Source organism: Tachysurus vachellii, chromosome 5 (genome assembly GCF_030014155.1).
Source record: "Tachysurus vachellii isolate PV-2020 chromosome 5, HZAU_Pvac_v1, whole genome shotgun sequence".
Classification (NCBI taxonomy): domain Eukaryota; kingdom Metazoa; phylum Chordata; class Actinopteri; order Siluriformes; family Bagridae; genus Tachysurus; species Tachysurus vachellii.
In genome coordinates, this window is record NC_083464.1 from 28,343,110 (window position 1) to 28,368,496 (window position 25,387).

The 25,387-nt window shown below is 37.3% G+C and overlaps 1 protein-coding gene, 1 long non-coding RNA gene and 1 pseudogene across 4 annotated transcripts; 2 read left to right on the forward strand and 1 right to left on the reverse strand.

Moving 5' to 3' along the window:
* Positions 1-1,658: 1,658 nt before the first annotated feature.
* On the forward strand, positions 1,659-15,064 carry LOC132846290 (NACHT, LRR and PYD domains-containing protein 12-like). Of its 3 annotated transcripts, XM_060870951.1 has the most exons (12): positions 1,659-1,785; positions 2,508-2,569; positions 4,008-4,130; positions 5,283-5,396; positions 5,633-5,687; positions 7,696-7,900; positions 8,118-9,894; positions 10,447-10,620; positions 12,604-12,777; positions 13,007-13,180; positions 13,319-13,495; positions 13,811-15,064. In XM_060870951.1, the coding sequence occupies exons 3-12, from the start codon at positions 4,021-4,023 to the stop codon at positions 13,866-13,868; spliced, it is 3,018 nt and encodes a 1,005-aa protein (XP_060726934.1). In that variant the 5' UTR covers positions 1,659-1,785; positions 2,508-2,569; positions 4,008-4,020; the 3' UTR covers positions 13,869-15,064. The 3 variants fall into 3 exon arrangements, with proteins under 3 accessions (XP_060726934.1, XP_060726935.1, XP_060726933.1); XM_060870952.1 differs by lacking the exon at positions 2,508-2,569 and having other exon boundaries at positions 1,710-1,785; XM_060870950.1 differs by lacking the exons at positions 1,659-1,785; positions 2,508-2,569 and adding an exon at positions 2,835-2,916.
* A 5,852-nt stretch (positions 15,065-20,916) lies between these two features.
* On the forward strand, positions 20,917-23,903 carry LOC132846310 (uncharacterized; annotated as a pseudogene).
* On the reverse strand, positions 23,428-24,743 carry LOC132846331 (uncharacterized). Its single transcript, XR_009648489.1, has 2 exons — positions 24,604-24,743; positions 23,428-24,134 (listed from the first exon to the last, which is right to left on the reverse strand). It is a non-coding gene; the product is annotated as an uncharacterized LOC132846331 (long non-coding RNA).
* Positions 24,744-25,387: the final 644 nt, after the last annotated feature.

The following is a 25,387-nucleotide window of genomic DNA, read 5'->3' on the forward strand; positions in this document are numbered from 1 at the left end:
GTTCAAGGTAAGACCAACTTTGATAGTTGATCTTGTGTTTCCAACAAGACTCCGTGACTATTAGGACACATTCCTTAGCAGGGGCGTGCAGGGTTTCCTACGCAATCCGAAAACACGTGTCGCTAAGGGACAAGTACGTCAGTATAATTACATCACTTGATGCCCAATGACGCCTGAGATAGGCACAGGCTCCCCGTGACCCAAGGTAGTTCGGATAAGCGGTAGAGTGAGTGAGTGAGTGAGTGAGTGAGTGAGTGAGTGAGTGAGTAATTCTTATAATCGTTCTTCTCACATGTATTTTCTACAATCTAACTTCAGTTCACAACCTCACGATCTGTGTCGCCAATTCCCTTTGTTTCCAGAATGTGCGTACGCACATCTCAAAGTTTGCTTAAAGGTGCGCACATTTTCCCGTCAAGTTTGTTTTTTATAGATCACAACCTTTGCGTGAAAACTGGCGTACGCACAAAACGGGGCTGGAAACGTGCGTACGCCAGCACGCTTTATAAATGAGACCCCTGGTGCTGATCCACAGTGAACCCAGTTTAACACAAGACTACAGACTCTATTAATCTGTTTAATCTTCTTAAACATGAGGAACAGAGAATAAAACAGCAGATGTAGATTTAAAAACATCGGCTTCTCCAGATGTGTCATTAGAAAGTAAAAATACTTGAGATGTCCTTAGTCTTACTTATACTGTAGATGTTTCTATAAGTCTGATCCTGACACCACATTAGTCTGAATATTCTTTTGGGCTGATTAGTAGAGAACAAATTAGACAATACTAGGACTTGATTTTCAATCATTAAGTGCTAATTTAAGTGCTTCAGAAAGCGGTGTTAGACGTGTTTTGAAGATGTTCAATGACTCGTCTGTTCAGACGTCTAGAAGAGGTTTATTCACCACCTCGGTGCCAGAACAGAGAAGGGTCTTGATGTAGGTCTTCATTGTCCCCTGAGAGATGCTGAGATCTGTGGAGCATTGTGGGGAGTGAGAAGAGCTCCAAGGTCAGTGAATGCAGCTCTGTTTATGGCTTTAGAAGAGAAGACCAGTCTGTTTAAAGCAGTAGCAGATAGAGGAAGCCTCTGGGAGAAGAGTGGGGTGGTGTAGGAGATCTTCAGAAGCTTTAGAGGTGGAACATCTGTCAGAGGCAGAGCTAACATGAGTCTAGGCTCCAAATCACAAGGAACTGTGATTTTTAGAGACTTTTGTTTAATTCCTACGTTGCTCCATTATGCAGATGTTAATGTTTTATCCTTTAAAGTGGAACAATTTTAAGACAAATTCCTGGGAATAAATCACTTTCACACATACAGGATATTTTACTGTGGTGACACAGACCATAATCATGAATTAGGAGAGATATGATGGAGATATGATGAGTATTTATATAAGAAAATTATGTGGAATGACTTTTTAAAAGATTTAAACTTAAAGGTATCACACCAGCACTGACATTGCAGTGGCTTGTCCTGTGGTTTTCTTAGATGCTGGTCTGCATGCAAATTCTGATGTCAGTATTGTGATAAAGACATTCCTGAGCTCTGCTTTATGCTTCTGTCCTTTAGACCAGACTGGATTTGTTTGTAGTAGTCATGTGACCTAGCCACACCTTTAAGACCTTTTCCACAGCACGTTTTCTTGCTTCAGTATTTACCGTCAGATCACAACATCCCATTTCTTACAGATTTCTTACATAATCCATCTTGTTAACGTTTTCTGTTTATTTTGGAAGATGGAAGAGCAGAGTCTGCTGGAGAAAGTGATTCTTCTGCTGCTTCAGTAAGTAGACATTAGATAGATATTAGGTACAAATTAATGTTTGCTTGTATTGGGTGTATAATGTTGGTACTGTTTTTATTTCCATCATTACTTAATTGTGAAAGTTGGATGGAATTAAGTAGGGCTGTGACATGAGTTTAGTTGTGAATGTTAAACAGGTAAACAACTCGCACCCAATTCATATTCAGTGAGGATGTGCAATTGGTCCTGCTTTTATCTCTTCATGCAATAAAGAAGTGAGTATATCGTTGTAAAGGCAATGTCACTCTTAAGCTTCTGCTCACTATTAAAACTGTAATAATAGTTATTTATATTAACAAACTGACCAGATATAAACATACAGCATGGATTCTCCTTTTGTAATCTTATTTTTTGCTTTATAAACTAGTTTACATGCTGCACCACAAGCTCAATCATTTTGTACTAAATTCCTGTCTGTTACCAGAGAGGGGGTTTAAATTTAACTGTAATATAATTGTCAAAGTATAATATTGGGTGCAAATGGGCGTTAATGTTTTTTTCTGCTCCATTTGTTAGTTCAGACCTTACACATTAGCGCTACAGCTGAACAATACTCTACATCCAGGACATCAGAAATTAAATTTCCCCAGAACGTGGCTGATAATTATACTACAGTTTGTAACAAGTTACGGTGTGATTCTTGTTTCTTGTTTTCTGTGCTTCCTGTTTTTTTTTTTTTGTTTTGTTTTTTTTTTGTTTAGAAATTACGGCATCTACTGGGACGGAGAGTGAGGCGGTGACTTGGGGAAGAAAAATTAAAAAAGTAAAAACTTTAACCAATATTGTATTATACAAAATTTCTTTTAAATAATTTCATAAAATGAGTTATACTTCAGAAGAATTATACAGTAGACTCTAATGTCAGGGAATCAATACCAAGAGTTTTTAAATTCTTCTCTTTCATAACTGACTAACAGAACAAACACAGCAGTCAGAAAGGCCAGACTCATCATTTCCATGTTATTGAGATCAGTGTGTCCAGTTCATAGTCAATTGTGTGTGTGTGTTCTCTCAACTCACCAAACCAGTCTAACCAGCTGTAAGAGAAAGTAAAACCCAGCTTTACTTTGTGTCGTGGTGGAAAAAAAGACATTTCAGTAGTAAAACTTAGTAAGTATCTGAATCTAAAGCTTTAATATAACTCTAAAAGTGTTTAAACATTGTAAATAATTCTGTTGTTCTTGGTTTACACTGAAGACATTCTGGTTTGAGATCAAATAATAAAAGTGAGATGAGAGATCAGAATTTCATCTTTTACTTCCTGTTTAAATCTAGATGTGTTCAACAAGTCAGAACATGGTACATAGGTTTAATTTTATTTTACCGAGTCATTGGAATGTGTTGTGACATCATCTGCTTTATAAAAGAAATAAAAGTTTAAGGAGAGTTTTTATTGGAAGCTACACCATTACGGGATGCTACACCAAGCTAAGCTACACCATTACGGGATGTTGACATGTTTCTGTAAGCGAGACCAGTAACTGAAAGCTGAAAGTCTCGCTTTACGAATCAAATAGAAAGAAAGTATAAAATGTAAATAAGGGCTAAAATATGTGGACTTGGTACTGTTCTGTTTATTTATGTTTTGGTTCATTATTATTATTATTATTATTATTATTATTATTATTATTATTATTATTATTATTATTATTATAAATGTTTTTTTAATCATCAGGTAAAAACAAGTGTACACATCTTTACACACTCAGGGTTTAGAATTACACACACAGATTTAAATAAATTATAGATCTCTGTAGTTTTGATAAAACTCTGTGTTTTTACTGGAGGATTAAGGAACTCTATCAGTTTTAAGCTGGATGTTGACGTGTTTCTGTAAGTAAACTATGAGCTGATCCAGGGGTTGATTTCACACTGGAGTTGGAGTGAAGTAAATGATCTAAAACCACATTTTAAAACCAGGACATTTAATTTCACGTTACACAAATATTTCTTACTTCTGAAGTGTTGGTATTTACAAACTTTCATTTCATTCCTAACATAGAACGTCTGTCAATAAATAGCGTTTAACTTTATAAAATAGTGTTTAACTTTTTTTCACACACTCCATTATATTTTCCACAGCACTTTTTATTGGATTTATTTGTTTTATTATTATACATTCAGTATTATTTTACTTACTGCTTATTAGACTAAGATTGTCTAAGATTTTCTGTGTTTATTCAAATGCAATGTACAATCAGTCTGTAGGGAAAGATGGAGGGAAAGAGATCAGACTCACCAGAACCCAGCTGTGTGTCCATGAAGAGTGACTGGTCAAAGGATCCCATAACTAACTTCAGAGACAGAGACACTTCTGATCTGAGGTCAGTGTAGTGATGTGTTTTATTTCTTTTCTCACTAACAAAAACAGAATGAAAAGAAATGAAATTTCAGAGACACTTCTTCTGATCTGAACTTGGGAATGTTTCCAACATCTTGTGAAATGGCCAGCATCTAACAGTCACAAACTCCACTAGAGATCAGCAGTAACTAGAAACAAGCACAGAACTGCATTTCTGTAGGCGCAAAACGAGGTACGCCGATTGGCGACATCCAGAACTCTGTCGCTGAGCCACATCTTAGTGAAAAAAAAAGACGCATCAGTTTCTAAACTCTTGTCGTGTAGTGCATTCGAGTCGGATGTAGTCCAGTTTATTGTCCAGGGAGCAAACATTGGAAAGTAGAATGGACGGGAGAGATGGCTGGCTAGGGTATGTTTTTAGCCTAGCACGGACACCCACCGCTTTTGGCATCCCCTCGCCTGGTCCCAGGTATTAGGTGACACTGAGGACTGGAGGCCTGGTCTCCGCAGCAAACCGAAGTCGCAAAGCCTTTCCAAAATATCATTGTGCAGGTTGGTTGTTGCACGAGTTGCCGCTGCGTGCTACTGTCACGCTGCCATCTTGGATGCATTCATTGTAGAGGATACAAGTGAACAGAATGTGTGTTCATATACCAAAACAAAGTCATGGCCATCATCCTATAGTGCTAAAACCCCTGCTGAACCTTCTGTAATGGCTTACAAATCCAGGGAATCTTTGTAGCTCCTTAACAGTGCTGAGAACAGGCCAGTTAGTGATGCCATCAATTACTTTGTTTTGGTCCATGAACATACCTTCTGTTCACTTGCTGACCTTGGAATGTGATTCATCACACATAACGTTCACATGACTCCCCTTTAACATGGAGCAGAAAATAAATTTTCACAGACCAAGCAAGAAGTTTATAAAATACTTTATAAAATAGTGTTTAAATTTCCTTTCCTCACACTCTTTTTATATTTATATTTTATATTTTCCACAGTGTGTTACATTTTTATGTTACATTAGTTTGTAACTAATTATTTTACTTACTACTTACAATACTAAAATTGATTAGAAGGTTCAAATTCAATATACATTCAGTCTGTTTACAGTCTGTACGATATTATCATGACCAATTCCCTTAATTTCGGTCTCTAATAATATGTGTTGTAGAATGATGGAGGGAAAGAGATCAGACTCACCAGAACCCAGCTGTGTGTCCATGAAGAGTGACTGGTCAATGCATCCCATAATTAACTTCAGCGACAAAGACACTACTGATCTGAGGTCAGTGTTGTGAGGTGGCTTACAGCAATGTTCTCACTCTACTCATAATTAAATATATTAATTCATTAATATTCTATTCACATATTCTAATATTCCAATCATATTATACACATTAGTGTCATTGATGAAATCCTGAATTCAGTGCTTGGTGTTAAATATCTGTCTCTGTGTTTATTAGTGTGTTGTGCAGCTATAAATACATAGAAAATATTACAGCATGAGTTTTTTGTTCACAGACAACAAAAGAAGAAATCAAACATCAGCAGAAATCAGTTGGACTCCATATTCAAGGTGTGTGTGTTACCCTCCTTAATAGAATGTGAAATTATTAATAATACAAACTCTGTAATGTTTCCTCATTTAAGTTTTCATGTACAATAAAGGAAAAAATGAAAGCTCCCCCTACAATCCAAAGTCATTCATACTGAGCAAAAGATGACTTACTAAACGTGATAAAAAGTGTATTTTTAATAGTTTTAATGATGTGCAGCATTTTAATGAATCAGAATTTCAGTTGTAAATGTGGCAGAGATGGGGGACTCGAGTCATATGACTTGACTCGAGTCAGACTTAAGTCGCACATTTGAGACTTGAGACTTGCTTGACAAATATTACAAAAAGACTCGAATTGACTTTGACTTGACATTCATGACTTGAGACTTTACTCGGACTTGAGTTAAAAAAACTCGAAATAACTTGTTTTTTGTTTGTTTTTGTTTTAAATCTGTTTTTAAACGCATGCAAGAGCATAATCTAACCACGTGACGCAGCAGGCAAGCAGAGATAGCGCATGCACTAACTAATAAACATTAACAGTCATGACGAAACATGGAAGGCGCTACACCAAAAATAATTAAGTTCGGGTACCGGGATTTTGTGCAAGATGAGAAGAGAAGAAAAGCAGTATGCGACCACATCGCTCACAATTGAGTGACAAAGTTCTATCAAATTAAATTTTTTGCAAGCGCAATGTAGTGTAAATGGTTGGTCACTGTTTATGTGGAAATGTCAGCTTTTTTGCAATAGGTCTTATAATTGGTCTTCAGTGTTAGGCTTTGAGTGAAAAGCGTATGGATCGTTTATGGGGATGCACATATATATAAAAAACATAAATATAAATATAAAAATTAAAAACTTTTGTTGCAAGCACAGCCATATTCTTGTCTTTCACACACACATACACACACACACACACACACACACACACACACACACACACACACACACACACACACATACATTCAAATTAAAGGGATAGTTCACCCAAAAAAAAAAAAATTCTTTCAGAATTTTTTCACCCTCATGATGTTACAAACCTGTATAAATTTCTTTGTTTTGATGAACACACACGTAGATATTTTGAAGAATGTTTGTAACCAAACCATTCATGAGCCCCATTCACTTCCATAGTATTCTTTTTCCCCACTATGGAAGTGAATGGGGTGAGAAAATGATGACAGAATTTTCATTTTTAGGTGAACTATCCCTTTAATTAATAAATTACACTCAATTACACTCCAATAATCTCTCTCTCTCTCTCTCTCTCTCTCTCTCTCTCTCTCTCCCCCCAATAGTTAATACACTTCAAGGTTTGTGTGATTCAATAATTTACGTTTTTTGATTGACGTGATTGATTGTCATTCTGTTGTTAAAAAGGAAGGATCTAATTTAAGGATGTGTTCGTGTCCCATTAAAAGGTAATGCCTGTTCAAAAATGCCATTTGGTTGCATAGAAACCATTGTACTTTTTTATATATACTTTTCCATGGTCTTCTGCCATGTTTGAGGCATATTGAAACTTTTCATGCTTTTATGTTGGCCTTATTTCAGATATTTTTATTACTATTTAGATTTTTATTGTATTTACAACTCACCTACTGTATATGTGGACACCTTTTAAAAATAAATGCATATTATCATTTTTTGGTGCCAATAAAACTCTCATAGTACATAAATACTGTAGATTTAACTTTGTTTAATATATACATTTAGTTAAATCATCAAACATCTGTATGACTTGCCAGTGACTTGCTTGACTCAAGCTACGACTTGACTTGAATTGAATTACTTGACATAAATCAGTGACTTGACTTGACTTGACTCTCACAAAAATGGACTCGGACTTGCTTGAGATTTGAAGGTTAAGACTTGTGACTTATTTGTGACTTGCACATGTGTGACTTACTCCCACCTCTGAAATGTGGTAATCGAAAGAGACTTTTCCTCTTTTCATAAAATAAACATCTCTGACTGTGGAACATTAAAATATTTTGATCTGTTCCTGTGTGTTTATGACCAGGAGCTGGAACATAAAGTCATCACTCTGATAAAGAATGAGATGAAAAGGTTTAAGAAGCTCCTGAGTCCAGATTACCCAGCATGCTCTGGGAGGGAAGTGGAGGATGAGGAGGATCTGCACAGTGTCAGAGAGGGAGCGATGAAGATCACACTGCACGTCCTAAAGAACATGAACCACACAGATCTTGCTAACACCCTGCAGAACAGTAAGAGCTCTGAGTCATGACTTTATTTGATCAGCTTCAGTTAATGATATTAACAATGTGACATTTAAGACGTTTGAGGATATAATGTGTGTGGTATGTACATGTATCTCTTTAGCCTTTAAAATTTAACACATTCAGGAATGTATTACTGTAAATACACCAACATCTAATTTATATTCAGTGATTCTGCATTAAATCATGTTATGTTGTTTATCAGGACTCACATCTGTGTATCAGCTGAAGCTGAAATCCAAGTTAAAAGAGAAGTTTAAAAGAATTAATGAAGGAATCTCACAACATGGAAGCTCGGCACTTCTGAATGAGATCTACACAGAGCTCTACATCACAGAGGGTTGGAGTGGAGACGTCAATAATGAACATGAGGTGAGACAGATTGAGACAGTGTCCAGGAGACCAGCGACACAGGATAAACCCATAAACTGTAATGATCTCTTTAAAGACAAGTCCATCAGAACTGTGCTGACTAAAGGAATAGCAGGAATTGGAAAAACGGTCTCTGTGCAGAAGTTCATTCTGAACTGGGCTGAAGGAAAAGCAAATCAGGATGTCACCTTCGTGTTCCCACTGCCCTTTAGAGAGCTGAATCTGTTGAAGCAGCAAAATCTCAGTCTGATGAATCTTCTTTATCACTTTTTCCCAGAAATAAGAAAACTAGAATTAATAAACTGTGATTATTACAAAATCCTGTTCATCTTTGATGGTCTGGATGAGTGTCGACTTCCTCTAAATTTCCAGAACAATGAGATACTGCTTGATGTGACAGAGTCAGCCTCACTGGATGTTCTGCTTACAAACCTCATCAAGGGGAATCTGCTTCCCTCTGCTTTTTTCTGGATAACCACAAGACCAGCAGCAGCCAATCAGATACCTTTTGAGTGTGTAGACCAGGTAACAGAGGTACGAGGCTTCAGCAATCTTCAGAAAGAGGAGTATTTCAGGAAGAGGATCAGTGATCAGAGCCTGGTTAATAAAATCATCATACACCTGAAGTCTTCAAGAAGCCTCTACATCATGTGCCACATCCCAGTCTTCTGCTGGATCTCAGCCAATGTTCTAGAGAGAATGTTGGGTAAAGCAGAGAGTGGAGAGATACCCAAGACTCTGACTCAAATGTTCACACACTTTCTGATCTTTCAGATCAAACACAAGGACCAAAAGTACCATCAGAAATATGACTCTGGTCCTCAGCAGACCAGAGAGAGTATCCTGGAACTGGGAAAACTGGCTTTCCAGCAGCTGGAGAAAGGAAACTTGATCTTTTATGAGGAAGACCTGGGAGAGTGTGGCATTGATGTCAGAGATGTGTCAGTGTACTCAGGAGTGTGTACCCAGATCTTCAGAGAGGAGTTTGGGCTTCACCTGAGGAAGTTGTTCAGCTTTGTACATCTGAGTGTTCAGGAGTTTCTGGCCGCTTTATATGTATTTTTCAGCTTTGTTTTTACAAAGACAAATGTGCTTGTGGAGCAAAGCACTGGAATTTTTATTTCTTGCAGAAATCCAACCATTTCTGATCTCCTCAGGAGTGCAGTGGACAAGGCCTTACAGAGTGAGACTGGACACCTGGACATGTTCCTACGCTTCCTTCTGGGTCTCTCACTGCAGTCCAATCAGACTCTCTTTCGAGACTTAATGCTGCAGACAGGAAGTAGCTCTCACAGCAAACAGGAAACAGTGGAGTACATCAAGGAGAAGATCAGGGAGAATTCATCTCCAGAGAAATCCATCAATCTGTTCCACTGTCTAAATGAACTTAATGATCATTCTCTAGTGCAGGAAGTACAAACTTACCTGAAAGGTGTAGGTTACAGATGTCTCAGTGGAACCAGTCTCTCTCCTGCTCAGTGGTCAGCTCTGGTGATTGTGTTACTGAGCTCAGAACAGGAACTGGATGAGTTTGATTTGAGGAAATATGATCCATCAGATGAATGTCTTCTGTGGCTGCTGCCAGTGGTCAAAGCCTCCAGAAAAGCTGAGTGAGTATTTTATTTATAAATGTTTTATTTTATGGTTTATTATTTGAATGTAACACTGAACTGCATTGTTTGAATGAATGCTTGTTTATTGTTACTCTAACCATTTTTATTTAAACTTTTGTTAAATGTTCAGATTCTATCACTTTTTACAGTTTTAACATGTTATTAAAAAACACACCACCTGATGACCACCTGAAAATCAGAGGCGTCTGTCTGAGAAAGATGTGTAACAACTGGTTTATTGTCTGTATGAAATCACTTGTGTTAAATTAAAAATTAAAAATTTAATTAAAAAATTAAAGTACATGGAGTGTGATGATTGTACAAAAGTGAACAGAGTGTAGTGTTTGTAGACTGTTCGCGCTTGTGTGTGTGTTTGTATGTGTGTTATGAACATAAGTTAATGGTCTTTGCTCTTGTAAATGTGCTGATGTTGTGTCCTGTCCTCTGATTTCTGTGTGTGAGAGAAACGCACATTTCATTGTAAGTGTATTAAGGCTGTGTGTGTGTGTTTGTGATTAGCGTTCTGATATTTCATTATTTCTCTTTTAGTCTGCGTGACTGTAATCTGACAGATGACAGCTGTAAAGTTCTGTCTTCGGTTCTCAGTTCAAACTCCTCTACACTGAGAGAACTGAACCTAAGCGGAAATAAACTACAGGATTCAGGAGTGAAGCTGATCTCTGATGGACTGAAGGATCCACACTGTACACTGCAGATAATGAGGTACACACACATCAGATCAACACTGTATATGAAACTTACAGAAACTCTCTACTCTCATGTTCCTGTATCATGTTGTAACAATTTCCCCATAACAAATATGCAACAAATTCAGTGCCACAATTTGTTCAGATGACCTATACTAGTTTATGAGTAGAGTTGCTTTGCTATTAACCCCAGCAGTCACAAATAGACAGACATGCCCATAGTATTTAGTACCTTCCCACCACCAAACAATTTCAACACCCTGTAACTAAGCACGGTGGCTTTTGTGGTTAGCACGTTCGCCTCACACCTCCATGGTTGGGGGTTCGATTCCCACTGCCGCCTTGTGTGTGTGGGGTTTGCATGTTCTCCCCGTGCCTCGGGGGTTTCCTCCGGGTACTCCGGTTTCCTCCCCCGGTCCAAAGACATGCTAGGTTGATTGGCATCTCTGGAAAAATTGTCCACGCTCCTTTTTAAGCTCGAATCTGTCTGACTTCTTGGTCTTGGTCTTGTGTACATGCAATTTCAGCCACAAATTTGTACAGATCCGAGACCCTGGTCATGACATTTATGATGCCAATACTGGGGGTTGTTAAGGCTCCACAGCCCAAAACAAGGCATCCAGCATGATATCCATGCACTCTTTGTGGTAGTGTATGTCAAAGTTAAACTGCTGCAGCTTCAGAATATGTCTGGCTTGCTGAGGGCTGGTCTGTGGGTAGCCAAATGCACCACATTCAGTATAGATCTCAAACTTGACTCCTTTCAGGTAATGTCACCATTTTTCCATGTCCCACACAACCACCAAACACTCCTTCTGTGTTTGATGTGTAGCTCCCTGAATTCCTCAGGAGACATAAGAAATTACCTTCTTGTCCTCTGAAGTCTAATGGATAAGAATGGCTCCTAGTCCTACATCACTGGTATCCATCTGTACCTGAAATGGCAACATTGTGTCAAGCTGCACCAGAACATGAGGTGTCTTCAAAATTCTTCTGACACTTATCTGTCCATACCCCCTTAACCTCCTTCTGCTTCAGATTGTTCAGGGGTGCAGCCAGGTTGGTGAAGTGGGGGATGAATTGGTAGAAGCACCCCATGTTGTCCAAGAATTAGATTAGATGCATGCATTTTGAAGAATACAGTATGGAGGATTTTCAGGTGTTATACAGGGGTTTGAGAAAAAACAATGATGTCATCATTACAAAGCAACTGCAGCCTCATAGGTTTCCCAGATCTGTATCCATCAGATGCTGGAAGGTGGCTACTGCATTTCATACAGTAAGCCAAAAGGTATAGACTGATAGAGACCTATGGGTGTAATGAACGCTATCTTGGCCTTACTCCCCGGATCCATTGCCACTTGCCAATAGCCAGACAGTAAATCTAATGAACTGAAGTATTTGGCTTTAAGCAAAGATTCCAGATTTAATAACAGGCATTTAATAGGCATCTTGAGGAGATTTAATATTCAGTTTTATGCAAAAACAAAAAGTACCATCTGGTTTGAAATGAAATAAAATATAGTTCTGAGGTTCCTAGTATAATACAGGGTTTTTATAAAAGATTAGCAAAACCTTATTTTGAAACAGGGGTTTGAAACATAAAGCCATTCACTTTCATTTTAAAACAAAGCAAAAAAAACATTTCTCATATGGCAATGTCTCAATGTTAGATCTTGTTTTTCTCCTCTGTCCTTCCCGTTTGTGTTCCTCTTGTTAAATGCAGTCTCATTAGCTGAGACACGTGGATCTGTACAAGCATAGTCTCTTTATTCGATATGTTTATTCTGACATCAGAGCTTCTGTCCAGTGAGACAGTTATAAAAGATTAGAAGCCTTTATTTGTCAAATATACATTACAAATAAATTCTTTCATGTTCTGTGGCATGAACCCCGATCCTCCGAACAACAACCCGAAGCCTTAACCACTTGAGCCACCACTGCCCTTAAGTTTTATTTATCAGTCAGATATTCACATATTTCATTATTTTTCTTCCAGTCTGTGTGTGTGTAGTCTGACAGAGGAAAGCTGTAGAGTTCTGTCCTCAGTTCTCACCTCAAACTCCTCCAAACTGAGAGAACTGAACCTGAGTGGAAATAAACTGCAGGATTCAGGAGTGAAGCTGCTCTCTGAAGGACTGCAGAATCCACACTGTACACTGGAGATATTGAGGTATCACACATACACACACACACACACACACACACACACACACACACACACACAAATACTAAGAAACTAAAGTGTGGACATAGCAATCAGATTCACCTTGTACATTAATGCCATATCATGAGTCTTTTATATGATAGTTTTATTCTGACATCAGAGGCTTGTGTTCACAGCTGATGGAAATATCTCATTATCAGTTAGATATTCACATATTTCATTATGTCTCTTCCAGTCTGCATAACTGTAAACTGACAGAAGAAAGCTGTAGAGTCCTGTCCTCAGTTCTCATCTCAAACTCCTCCAGACTGAGAGAACTGAACCTGAGTAACAATAAACTGCAGGATTCAGGAGTGAAGCTGATCTGTGATGGACTGAAGAATCCACACTGTACACTTGAGATACTGAGGTACAGGCACACACACACACACACACACACACACACACACACACACACACAATAAATGAACTGTACACAGTGATTTTGTGTTGTTTACTAGAGCTGAATGATTAACACTGTAATTGTGAGATGTTTTCATCCCTTCAGGATGTCTCACTGCAGTATTACAGGTGAAGGTTGTGTTGCTTTGGCTTTAGCTCTGAAGTCAAACTCCTCATCACACCTGAAAGAACTGGATCTGTATGGTAATAATCCAGGAGAATCAGGAGTGAAGCTGCTCAGTGATCTACTGGAAGATCCACGCTGTACACTGGAGAAACTAAAGTGAGTTACTGTCTCCACACACACACACACACACACACACACAAACCCCTAGCCCTAATCATACCTTCAGCAGCCAAAAGAAAATATTTGGTCCATTTAAATCTTATTTATTTAGCTATTTATTTATTTTAAGTAAGGATGTTCAACCCTGTTATTCTGAGGATATCTGATCGTTTTGGTCCTCAAAATATTTGTACTTACTTTATCTATTCTATTAAATATTTGGCATTGTGTTGTAATGTAATTTGTGTATGTTTAATGACTCTAATGACTGTCAGTGTTTGACATCATTCCATCATGTTCTCTGTCTTACAGCATTAAGGATCTAAATTATTCACATTCAGATGTAGAAGAGAACAGAAGACAAGACTAAACTATTACATATTTTCTCCACTCAACTCCACCTTACTTCAGACTGTCATTAGACTGTATACAGTGTGGAAGGAAAGTTGCTATAATGTCTGTAATCAATATAATCGGTGAACACAGGTGTAGTGATCTCTGTAAAAAAACAGACAGCTGTACTACATGTATCTCCTCATATCTCCATGGGCCAGTTGTTCAAAAAGTTTAATCTGGATCATAATGATCCGGATTTGGAAATCCCATTTTTTCCTATTCAGGATCAGGTAATCCGTCTTACTATTATGCCGGTTTTTCAAAGCAACATTGGACTGGATCATCCTGATCCAGATACACAGTTTTCAAGATTACCAAATCCGGATTACCTGTGCTCTAAGTGGGACAACATATCACAACGTGGGCTACCAGCTATAGAAAGAACAGGTAGAAGAGCCAACATGGGGTCACTGTAAGAGTTTTTTATTTTGAGACAAAACACAAAAATAACAAACATCCACTTCCATTCATAATTTCTTTTATGACCCCTCATCTGAGTCACAAAAAAAAACCAAATATACATTAACAAATACATTGTGGATATTTTGAAAATGTCTTAAAAAATAAAATGGCTAAATGTCCAATAGTTAACAAAATAATTTACTTTACTATACTGAATAGCTTAATTGGTAGCCTATGTCTACTATATCTACTTTATCACTGTTACAACGGTTACACAAGCCAAGTGCAAAATATAGATAAAAGTATATACACTAAATGATTCAAATGTATTATTTGACCAATTTTAAAGTTTTACAACATTTTCCACCTGGAATCCACCTTGAAATCCTACCCCCTGTTGGGATCAGGATAATCCTGTTTTTTTGGATCAAAGTTATTCAAATCCTACTGACAAGTTTTGAACAACACAAACTGAAGGTTTGATCCAGATTAAAACTAGGATCGGATTCTGTAATCTAATCGGATTTCAGATTCCTTCTTTCCCTTTTGAACAACCCATTTTCAAGATTTGATCCAATCCGATAGCCAAAATCCGATCAGCTTACCTTTGAACAACTGGCCCCAAAAGCTGTTTGTCAGCTCATGTTAAAAATGCTATTAATATTTAAAATGTCTGTTTCATTATTACTCTGAAATGCATGTCTTATTTTAGCACTGTTCTTAAACTTGCCACTCTCTGTGTTTTCCAACATAATTAAAATAAAGAATAAAATAAAATAATTTTATTATTAAAATAATTCTTTAAAATAAAAAATAAATAAAAGAGAAGAAGCATTGTTGTCTGTGTGGTTTGTAATAATCCAGTGTATTTGTGGTAAAATGGAACAGGGAACATGTTACACATGCAGGGTTTAAACCCTAATCTCCAGGGATTGCAGGTGAGATCTCATCCCAGTGATCCTCCTATAGAGACCGTGACAGACACAAGTGCAGAGCAAGACCAAGTCTGAAGAAGAAACAAAAAGTTCATGCCTGACTTTATTGTGAATTGATATAGACTTGAGAGTCATCTGGAGAAGCTGGATAAATGATCAGGAGAATATCTGGAGTTTCTCAGCTGAGATTTGTGCAACAATACTGATCCACTTTGACTGAACCCTGACCAGTAAGTGACTACAGAGCGCTCCATAATTACATATACACTTCAGAATTTAGCAGACATACACGTTTTATTTCACTTTATACAAGTGAGCAATTGAGTGTTAAGGGTCTTGTTCAGAGGCCCAGCAGAGACTGCCTTGTGGACATAGGAATCAACCTCACAATCTTCTGATTGGTAATCCAACACCTTAAAAACTATGCTACTACATCCACCTAACTACAAACCACATTCAGGTGCAGCTGATCATCACTAATTAGAGCAAACATTCACTGTGATGGATGTTGCTTTGACACCCTGGGGCCAGTTGTTCAAAGGTAAGCTGATCGGATTTTGGCTATCGGATTGGATCAAATCTTGAAAATGGGTTGTTCAAAAGGGAAAGAAGGAATCTGAAATCCGATTAGATTACGGAATCCGATCCTAGTTATAATCTGGATCAAACCTTCAGTTTGTGTTGTTCAAAACTTGTCAGTAGAATTTGGATAACTTTGATCCAAAAAAACAGGATTATCCTGATCCCAACAGGGGGTAGGATTTCAAGGTGGATTCCAGGAGGAAAATGTAATAAAACTTTAAAATTGGTCAAATAATACATTTGTATCATTTAGTGTATATACTTTTATTTATATTTTGCACTTGACTTGTGTAACCGTTGTAACAGTGATAAAGTAGATATAGTAGACATAGGCTACCACTTTAGCTATTCAGTATAGTAAAGTAAAAATAATGAAATATGAAATAATCTCCCAAACAGATTTCAATAACAAACAAAAATATCAATAAAAAAGAAGAAAATAATTTTTTCTGTTATTTCAGTATTTTTTTCTGATTTGAAAAAATCAGATCTGGGCCAGATTTGAGTGTTCACACTACTCCTGAAGAAGTCTGACCTGGTCACTTGACCCCAAAAAAATCAGATTTGGGCCACTTTTACCTGCAGTGTGAACGTGGCCTAAGTCCTCTGAGAAAGGCTGAATATAAAATGGCTGTCAAATACCCACACACCAATTGGCTGATGTGCTGTGGCTTGTGTTCAATTAAATTAATCATGCCCAAGGCCTATAAATACTATGTTCACTGCAACAGATGAGGTGGAACCATAGACTCAAAAGGACCTAATTTCACTGTTACAGAAACCCATGCACTGCTGGAGGGTGTTAAGTGCCATTATGCCTCAATAGTAGGAAGCTCTGTTGTGGGTAGAATGGTGATTAACAAAAGGAAGAAAGACATTTGGGTTGAAATCTCCCAGAATGTGAATGCAATGGGGTCAGGCCAAAAGAGGACCTTGGAGCAAATAAAATTTAGATGGAAGAATCTGAGGGCCAGAACAGCAAAGGACCTTGCTGAAACAAATAACACCCAAACAGGCAAACAAACTTTTTGAACAACTGGCCCCTGGATGTCACTTCTGGCTAGATTCATGGCTTTTTTTTATTTTAACTTTACGTTTTTTGCTAAGTTTATGCTTTGTTTAAAACATTTTTAACAATTAATTGTATCCTCAGATTTTATACCACATCTTTTTGGAAATCTGTTTCTTTTGATTGAGTTTGATTTAAGATACTATTTATCTCTAACATTTATCCCTAATAAGTATTTACTCTCTTCAGGTAAGGTAGAATTCTGACTTTTGTGTACTATCTGCTCAACTTGTTTTGTTTTTGTTTTGAGTTCTTTTATTTGACTTTTGTTATATTGTATTGCATTGATGTTCCTGTAGTGTTGGACTATGCTTAAGTTCTCTCAGGTGACTATACAATAGAAGTTTGTCTCCCTTAAGCTGTGTATTGTGGGAACTGCTTACTCATTTATATTGAAGGTGAAGAGGTTTATAGTGTATATATAAATATAATGGTATATAACCCTAACCCCAAAACCTTTAACATATTTTAAATAAGTGTCTAGGTACTGTTCTTGTTCTGTTTCTTAAATTAGATTTCAAAATCTAAGTAAGATCAAAATCTCACTTTTGGTTTACCTCAGACATGTGCATCATGTGCAGACATGTGCATGGGGGTGTGTGGTAGCCTAGTTAAGGTGTTGGGCTACCAATCAGAAGGTTGTGAGTTCAATCCCAGTTCCACCAAGCTGCCACTGTTGGGTCCCTGAGCAAGGCTGTTAACCCTCAATTGCTCAGTTGTATATAAGAAAATTAGATAATGTAAGTCCCTCTCGATATAAGGGTGTCTGCTAAATACTGTAAATATATGCATCAAACTACTGTAATCTCTGTAGACACCTCTTACAGACATAGGCGCTCTTATCTCAGAGTTTAAAATCCCACTCCTTCTATTTTCTGGCACTAACCAAAACCTGAATATCTACACAGAACACTGGTACACCGGCTGCTCTAATCACTGCCTATGCTTTCTCTCACTCACCATGAAAAACAGGCAGGGGTTGTGGGACATGTCTACTGTTGTTAAGGAGATGACACCTTGTCTCATTTAACCATCTCTTCTTTTGAATTTCATGCAGTTTCAGTTACCTCTGCAAATCAACCTCCTCCTCATCATCCACTTTGCTCATTTCCTAGGAGACTTCCTGGAGGAAATGGACACACTTTTCAGTGTTTTCCCTTTGACAGTGGGTGGCGATTTTAACCTCCCATCTGACAAGCTTCAGATTTCTTGCCTACTGACTTTTCTGGATTTATTCTCCTTGACGTTCAACAGGTGCCCTTACACACAAGGGAGGAAATGTCCTGGACCTGTTTTTGACCTGTCCTACCCCATCAACAAACTATGACTGCTACCCCACTTCACATCCCTGATTATCACCTAGTATAATTCAATATTACTCTCCATACCCTACCCGAAACCAACTTTCAGCCACAGACTGACTTTCCTTTTCTCTCTTTCCTCATCCATGGTCCTCTGTCCACTAAATCCAGGAAGTCTTCTTGTCATTCTCCTTGGCTGTCAGATGTGCTGAGCAGCAATTTGAAAGAATTAAGATAGAAAGTGGAAAGAAAGTAATCACAACTCCCCTTTAACCATGCACTCCTGTCCAAACTCTCTTTAAATGTGACTTCAGCCAAGACCTCCTACTACAAGGAAAAGCATGTAGCTTCTGCATCTCATAAGCTCCAGACCATCATCTCTTCACTTTTCAACCCCCCGGCTCCACCTGCTTTATCCTCCCTGACTGCTGAAGAATTTGCTTCCTTTTACAATGAGAAGATTTGCCAGACCTTCACTTCTGCCTGGACATCTACAGTACACAGCCAGGATTCCCTACTCCTTCATTGTCATGTTTTTAGACTGTAGGAACCAAAGAGATTATACATGTCATCAAGTCTTACAATCCTACCACCTGCCCACTGGATCCAACCCCTTACACTATGCTCCATACTATCTGACAAGACCTTCTCCCCTTCATCACCATAATCATCAATGTATCCCTAACATCGTAACGTCATGATCACACTACCTTCCAGAGAGCAAGGATTATTTCAATCCTAAAGAAACCAGCTCTGGATCCATCAGACATCAGCAGCTACAGACCAGAATCACTTATCACTTTTCTATCAAAAACACATTGTTTACAATCAAATGTTGCATATAACACTCAAATTATCTTCTCACATGCCTTAAGATGAAGTCTCCTATAACAAGAGCTCTTTCAGGTTTCTCAGCGGGTGCTTCACTGAGGACACCAAACCTGTTAGACATGTGAAGCGGAGAGGAGTGGTGCTCCCGTGGGCAAGCTTTAGCATCAGCTTTGGTTTTGCGTCTATTCCACCGAGTCATCACCCATTCGCCCCGCTAGGAGGGCTAAGTTAGTAATCCTGAGTTGCAGTTATCCTGAGTTGCAGGATTACTAACTACAACAAAGGCATCCAGATTTTCCCCTACAGAATCTATACTGCTATCGCTATTGCTATCGCTAATCCTCTCTAGTTTCTAGATGCACACCTCTAAATCTGAGATGTTCTCTGTCAGAGAACTACCTAACATACACTTTTCACAAGTAAAATTAATGATAATGATTGAGGAAGAATTGCTGAACATCCTGCAGCTCACACACTGGACAAGCTAAATGTTTGCCATACTAAATGATTACCTTTGACTTACCTTTGCATGAAATTGGAAATAACTCATTTTTTGATTTATAAAATATTCTCTCTGTAGCCATAATGTCTGCTTGTGATTTTAGATGAATAACTCCAAAATAATACAAGTCATGTTAAATAATCATCAATAATATGGTATATCATAAGTCCCAATGATGGTAGAACATGAATGATGTGGGACAAGGGTTTACACAATCTCTGAATACAAACATAAGCAGAAACATTCTTTTTTTTAAAATTCAAGGCAGAATGCAATACATTTATCATACTGTCACTTGTCCTTCTCTGTAATTTGTACAGTTATTGGACATTAGGTGGTATTATATCAATACTTGCAGTGATCATTGACTATAAACATGATTTTAACCACTTTCCTTCACAAACAAGAAAATACAATCAACAGTGCACTTAACAAGCATCCTCTGCACAATTTTTCTCCCCCCCCCCCCCCCCCCCGCCCCCCATTACTATTAAAAACAAAGACAGAAACACTAAGGCAAATAAAACTAATTTTGTTTAGTAATAGATATTGAAATATTTATTTCTGTAATATAATAATGACTGAAAGTTATATAAATTATAACTATACATTATAGATATATATAGGTTTGATTGATCTTAAACCTTTGATTACCTCTCGCATCAATACACCTAGGAAAAACCGCAGTCCCACTGATGCAAAATCACTTATAATGTCTTTGAAGTCAAGCTGTCCATTTAGCTGGCTTTCAATGGAAAGTCAGGCAAAGCTATTAAACCTCTCTTGAGTTTTCTCTCTGGAGCTGTATTATGTAGATTGAATTCAGTAGGTCAAGGAAGTCTAAAAGTCTGCAAATGATGCTTTATACATAGACCTAAGATGCATAGACCTGAGCTACCTTTCAAAGCCTGCTGTCATATCCTGTGTTTTTATTTAATACCTGAGTGATAAGCTGGGTGATTCTGAATTTGGGTGAGTCTTTTACCTTTTACTAAGACTGTTAAAACCCTAAAGTAGTGTTTTGGTAGCAGCCATTAAGAAATTGTATAAGCGGTACAAAGAAAAAAGACTTCTCCATATGTGACTGTATACCAACAAGATTCAGAGAGTTTGAGGTGCAGAGGGAATATGTGGCAAGAGGATTTAGTTTCTTTATTTTAGCCGGAACATCTTTTACTTTGCCAGATATACTGTATTTGCCCCATTCCCAAAACCTTGTACCATGCCTTATAATATATATTTATATATACATATATCAATGCAATACTTCTCCAAAGTCTTCAGTGTCATTACTGATAATTCCCAGCCAGTCGTTCTATTTGGGTCTGTGTATCTTTTGGTCATTCGACTTTCCATTTGGAAACGGGTATTAAAAAACAAACAAAGAGTGGCTATTTGATTTTCGTTTTAAAATACAAAAATTACAATTGAAATACAACGCGTTTTTCTTTTTCATGGTCAAAAACGGATGAGTAAAATTTTGAAAATGGTTTGATTTTCATTTTATATTTCGAATAACAAAAAAATAAAATCACCAGAAAACAGAAACGAAAAAAGGCCCGTTTTTTATATTCCGATACCGGATGTGGTCATTTACATGACAAGAGTGCCAAATTTGAGATTGTGCCAATGTTGCTTTAGCCCAGACTAAAATGTCTTTGGAACCGTACTCAGTTATGATATTAGATATGGCAAAACAAGGCCTGTCATCTGCAGAAATCTCTGTGCGGATATCACACGAAAGTGGGGGAGCAAGAGGATGTTCTGCAAGAAATGTGAGGAGATTTTGCGCTGAAAATGGCTTATGTTTGATGGGACTCCCTGACACGCACTTGGAGTTAGAGGTGGCAAAAGCTATAACCGAGGTATGTACTTGCTATATCTCCCCGTTTTTAGTGTGTGTGTGTGTGTGTGTGTGTCTCTGTGAAAGAAAGAGTGTGAGAACTAACATGTAGGCCTATATGCACACACATATGTCCTGCATCCCCAAAGGGTCTTCAACTGGCATCTTTTATGCCCGCTTATTACAAATAGTAAATAAATCACACTAAATAGCCTCAGCCTACCATTATTTGTAAGTAATCGCTGTCAACATAATCCTTACAACACTGACAAATCCCTTAACACAGACATACACATGCTGCACTGTCTAATGGCATGATAAACATATATCAGCTGGTATGATTTTGGAAACTGGAAATCATGTTAATTTGTTATAATCTAGACGGGACCTACAAATGGAAGAAGGATGATAAAGGGGTATCTCGACATGAAAGGAGTGCATGCTGTAGAGACTCGAATTGGAACAGTGCTCAGAACTATGCATCAGTCTTACCATGAAGCAAGACGTCAGGTATGTACTGTCTCAACATTAATATTTTACATAATCAAAATCAATTTATGTTTAACTATAAGCTAATCTGTATTTTTATATGGTTGTTTAGCTGCAGTTACTTAGCTTGTCTAAGATTAAAAAACCTTACACAATTGTATAGTATAATCAAACCAAATACCCTAATTTTTATTTTATTTACTCATTATGATTATTTATATTAATTTATTTGACAGGGACAACACATGGGCATCGTTACATTTATAAAACCTGCAACCGATGCAGTGTATAAAGGACTAATGGGATTTTGTATATGAAATAGTTTCAGTACATTGTTTATCTATTTTTTTCAGGGTGCCCGCAATCTCAACCCCATACCATATCAAGCTGGTTACATGGGCCATAAGATACATATGGACCAAAACGAAAAACTGGCTATGTTTGGGGTCACCCATGTTTTAGCCATTGATGGCTTCAGCAAAAAGGTTGTTGCTCATTCTACATTGCCTATAAAAACAACCTTGCCATCTATGAAGATGTTTTCAGGTAACAGCCTATGTCTTTTTGTGGACACTAAAGGGATTGCATACACACGACTAAGAGTGTGACTAAACTGTTGAACTCCTACATTGTTATGAACCATATTATACAAAAAAATAACTGATTTGGAACAGTTACGTTTAAAAAGTTTATTAAAATTGACTTTTTCATCCAATAGGCCTGCAGTACTTGAATATGGTATATGGGACCAGGTGCGAGTAGATCATGGCAAGGAGTTTTATTTGACACTCTTCATGCAGGAGCTACTGACATCTCATCGCCATAATCAGGAGAGAAGGCCTTATTTACAGACTTCATACACAAGGGTACAGTTCAGTAGTTTTTGTGGATGCTTCAGCTACACACTACTTGCATGCCTGCTTTTATTATTACTATTATTGTTTGCTTCAGCAGAATACTGTTTACTTGCATACATGACATAAACTGTCTTTACATTTCTATGCTTTCTGAATTTTAGGGTAAACATCCCATTAAATTAAAATCAAAATTAACCTTGGCCAAGAACAGATTTTTTTAATCTGGTTACATCTTAACATTAAACAACTGCTGAAAGAAAAAACAACAACACTGGACTTTATTCAGTACTTTAAATTCTAGTTACATTGTTTTTTTTTAATCTTACATTCCATTTGGGAAAATGGTCCTTAAGCAGAGGACCATGTGTAAATGTGCATAATGACTGCTGGGTTGATACATTTACAGATTTACTGGGAATTCTGCATAATTATTTTTCCCCAAATGGGTCATAACATATTTTTCATTAACCACCACAACAGATTGACTGATGAACCTTTGTTGCAGTCGTTTCAACTATCCACTGAAGACAGCTCTTCTGCAGTTGGTGGATCAAGAGGAAATAGACATGAATGATAGCCTTGTGAGATACTGTGTGTCAAATCTGACTGGTCAGTTGTGCCAGATTGGTCTTACAAGGCTGGTGGAGTCATGGAATGCTCACCGAATTCCAGGTGAAATAAAACAGTGTTGCAAAAATTACAATAATCACAATAAGCATTCATAAGTTAAGACCAACAGTCTGTTCTTTATTTTACAGGTAAAGGTGTACCAAATGACTTGGCTGGCTGTGGATGTCCCAAAAAAATCCCACAGGAGCTGCTGCCTCATTCAGTTGATGCAGCAGACCTTTACAGCCAACAGCTGGGATCCTTACTGACCACACATTCAACTTTTGGAGTTGATCCATTTTCAACTGAACAGGACAAACTTAGAGTTGAGAATCAGTTTGCTGAGCAATATTCAGACATTTCAGACTTGTTCTCTAGAGCAGTGAACAATGAATTGGCTCCGTACAAACAGGCATTGCTCTGTCTTATAACCACAACTCGGCGCAATGTGTGAAAAGCAGATTGCTCTATTTGAACAGAATGTAAATTTGTAACAAGAACAATGAACACCAATCACATCAACCAGCCTAAACATGTAAATAAATTAACATTACAACTCAATTTTTGAATCAATAAAACAAAGTCAAATACAACATGCCTATTTGTGAGTACAAAAGTGCAAAATGCTACTAATCTTCAAAAAGAGATCTCAGAACAGAAAATGCTTCTGACAAACCATTAATTTCAAATATGTTGTTGCCTGTGGTGTTCCCTCTACATTTTGCACAGTACACAGAGGTCTCCTGCCACTGTTCCACACATGTTTTGTAGCCAATAATGCTTCGGCAACAATGTGTGAAGACTGGCTCCTCGATGAACTCTAAAAAATAAAATAAAATAAAATTAGAAAAACTAGTCAGTCATTCTCTGTGCTTGTCTACCTGCCCATAAAATGTTCTTGATGTACCAGATAAGTGTTTCCTTATATTTAAATTTAATGCTTTTAAAAATGTCTGTTATTATATCATTACACCATGGGATGTTACAAAAGTGCATCAGTACATGTAATTAATTGTATTGGATGTACCAGATAAGTGTTTCCTTATATTTAAATTTAATGCTTTTAAAAATGTCTGTTATTATATCATTACACCATGGGATGTTACAAAAGTGCATCAGTACATGTAATTAATTGTATTGGATGAGACACAGCTGACCTTGGTTAGAGAATGTAATAACATACTGTATGTGTATTTGGAAATCTCAAACTCGGGCACAGACTACACAAAATGGATCCAAAATGATTTCACATGTGGGACAATTACTGTAACATTTATTGGGATACCTACTCATACAAACAACACAGCAGAACTTGGATTGCTGCAGTGACATGTGGTAGGCTCTGTGATACCAGTACAAGCTCTTCTATTTTCTCAGAGACCTCTCCAATGCCTGCAGCATCTTCATCTTTTTGGCTGCTTAATACCCGTTTCTAAATGGAAAGTCGAATGACCAAAAGATACACGGACCTATTTGAATACTTTGAATGGCTTTTTTGAAAAAAATAAATAAATAAAAAAGCTGTTATCTTGCACTGATCATTCTTCTTATTAGCCACATATCTTAATAGAATCACATCTGGTCGATATGAGAAATGTCAGGAGCACCACAAATCATAGAATTATAAATTGCACTTTAATAATACTTTAATTAAAACTTTAATAAATTGCATTTGCTTCTTTTCAATGTTTCTTTTGAGACCTTTTCTCTATAGAGTTGAATGAATTTGTTCTGACACAAAGTTTTACCTGATTATTAATTTACACTAAAAGCTTATCCTATAGCGCCATCTTCTGACCATAGTTTAGAACTCTTTGTGAAATTTTAGTAGAAGCATGGCAAGTCAATAATCAAGTCAAGAAGCTTTTATTGTGCATTCTAAACATTTTTCCTGTTTTTTTTTTTTCTGCTGTGCATTGTGCCCATTTATACCATTCATTACCTAAGGCTTTTTCCCATATAACATGAACACTCTGAGAAACATCTGGTCGCCTTGAACAATCTGACAGGTTGTCTCCTCTTCCCTCGATTCCTTATCTGTTTCCTGCAAATAGATAGCTTTCTATTGCAGTC

What these genes read in the sequence shown, in the direction of transcription:
- LOC132846290 (XM_060870951.1), top strand. Translation starts at nt 4,021, where the DNA reads ATGGAGGGAAAGAGATCAGACTCACCAGAACCCAGCTGTGTGTCCATG. An exon ending in TGTACACTGCAGATAATGAG is followed by an intron (nt 10,621 to 12,603) that starts GTACACACACAT and finishes TTTTTCTTCCAG; the next exon opens with TCTGTGTGTGTGTAGTCTGA. An exon ending in TGTACACTTGAGATACTGAG is followed by an intron (nt 13,181 to 13,318) that starts GTACAGGCACAC and finishes TCATCCCTTCAG; the next exon opens with GATGTCTCACTGCAGTATTA.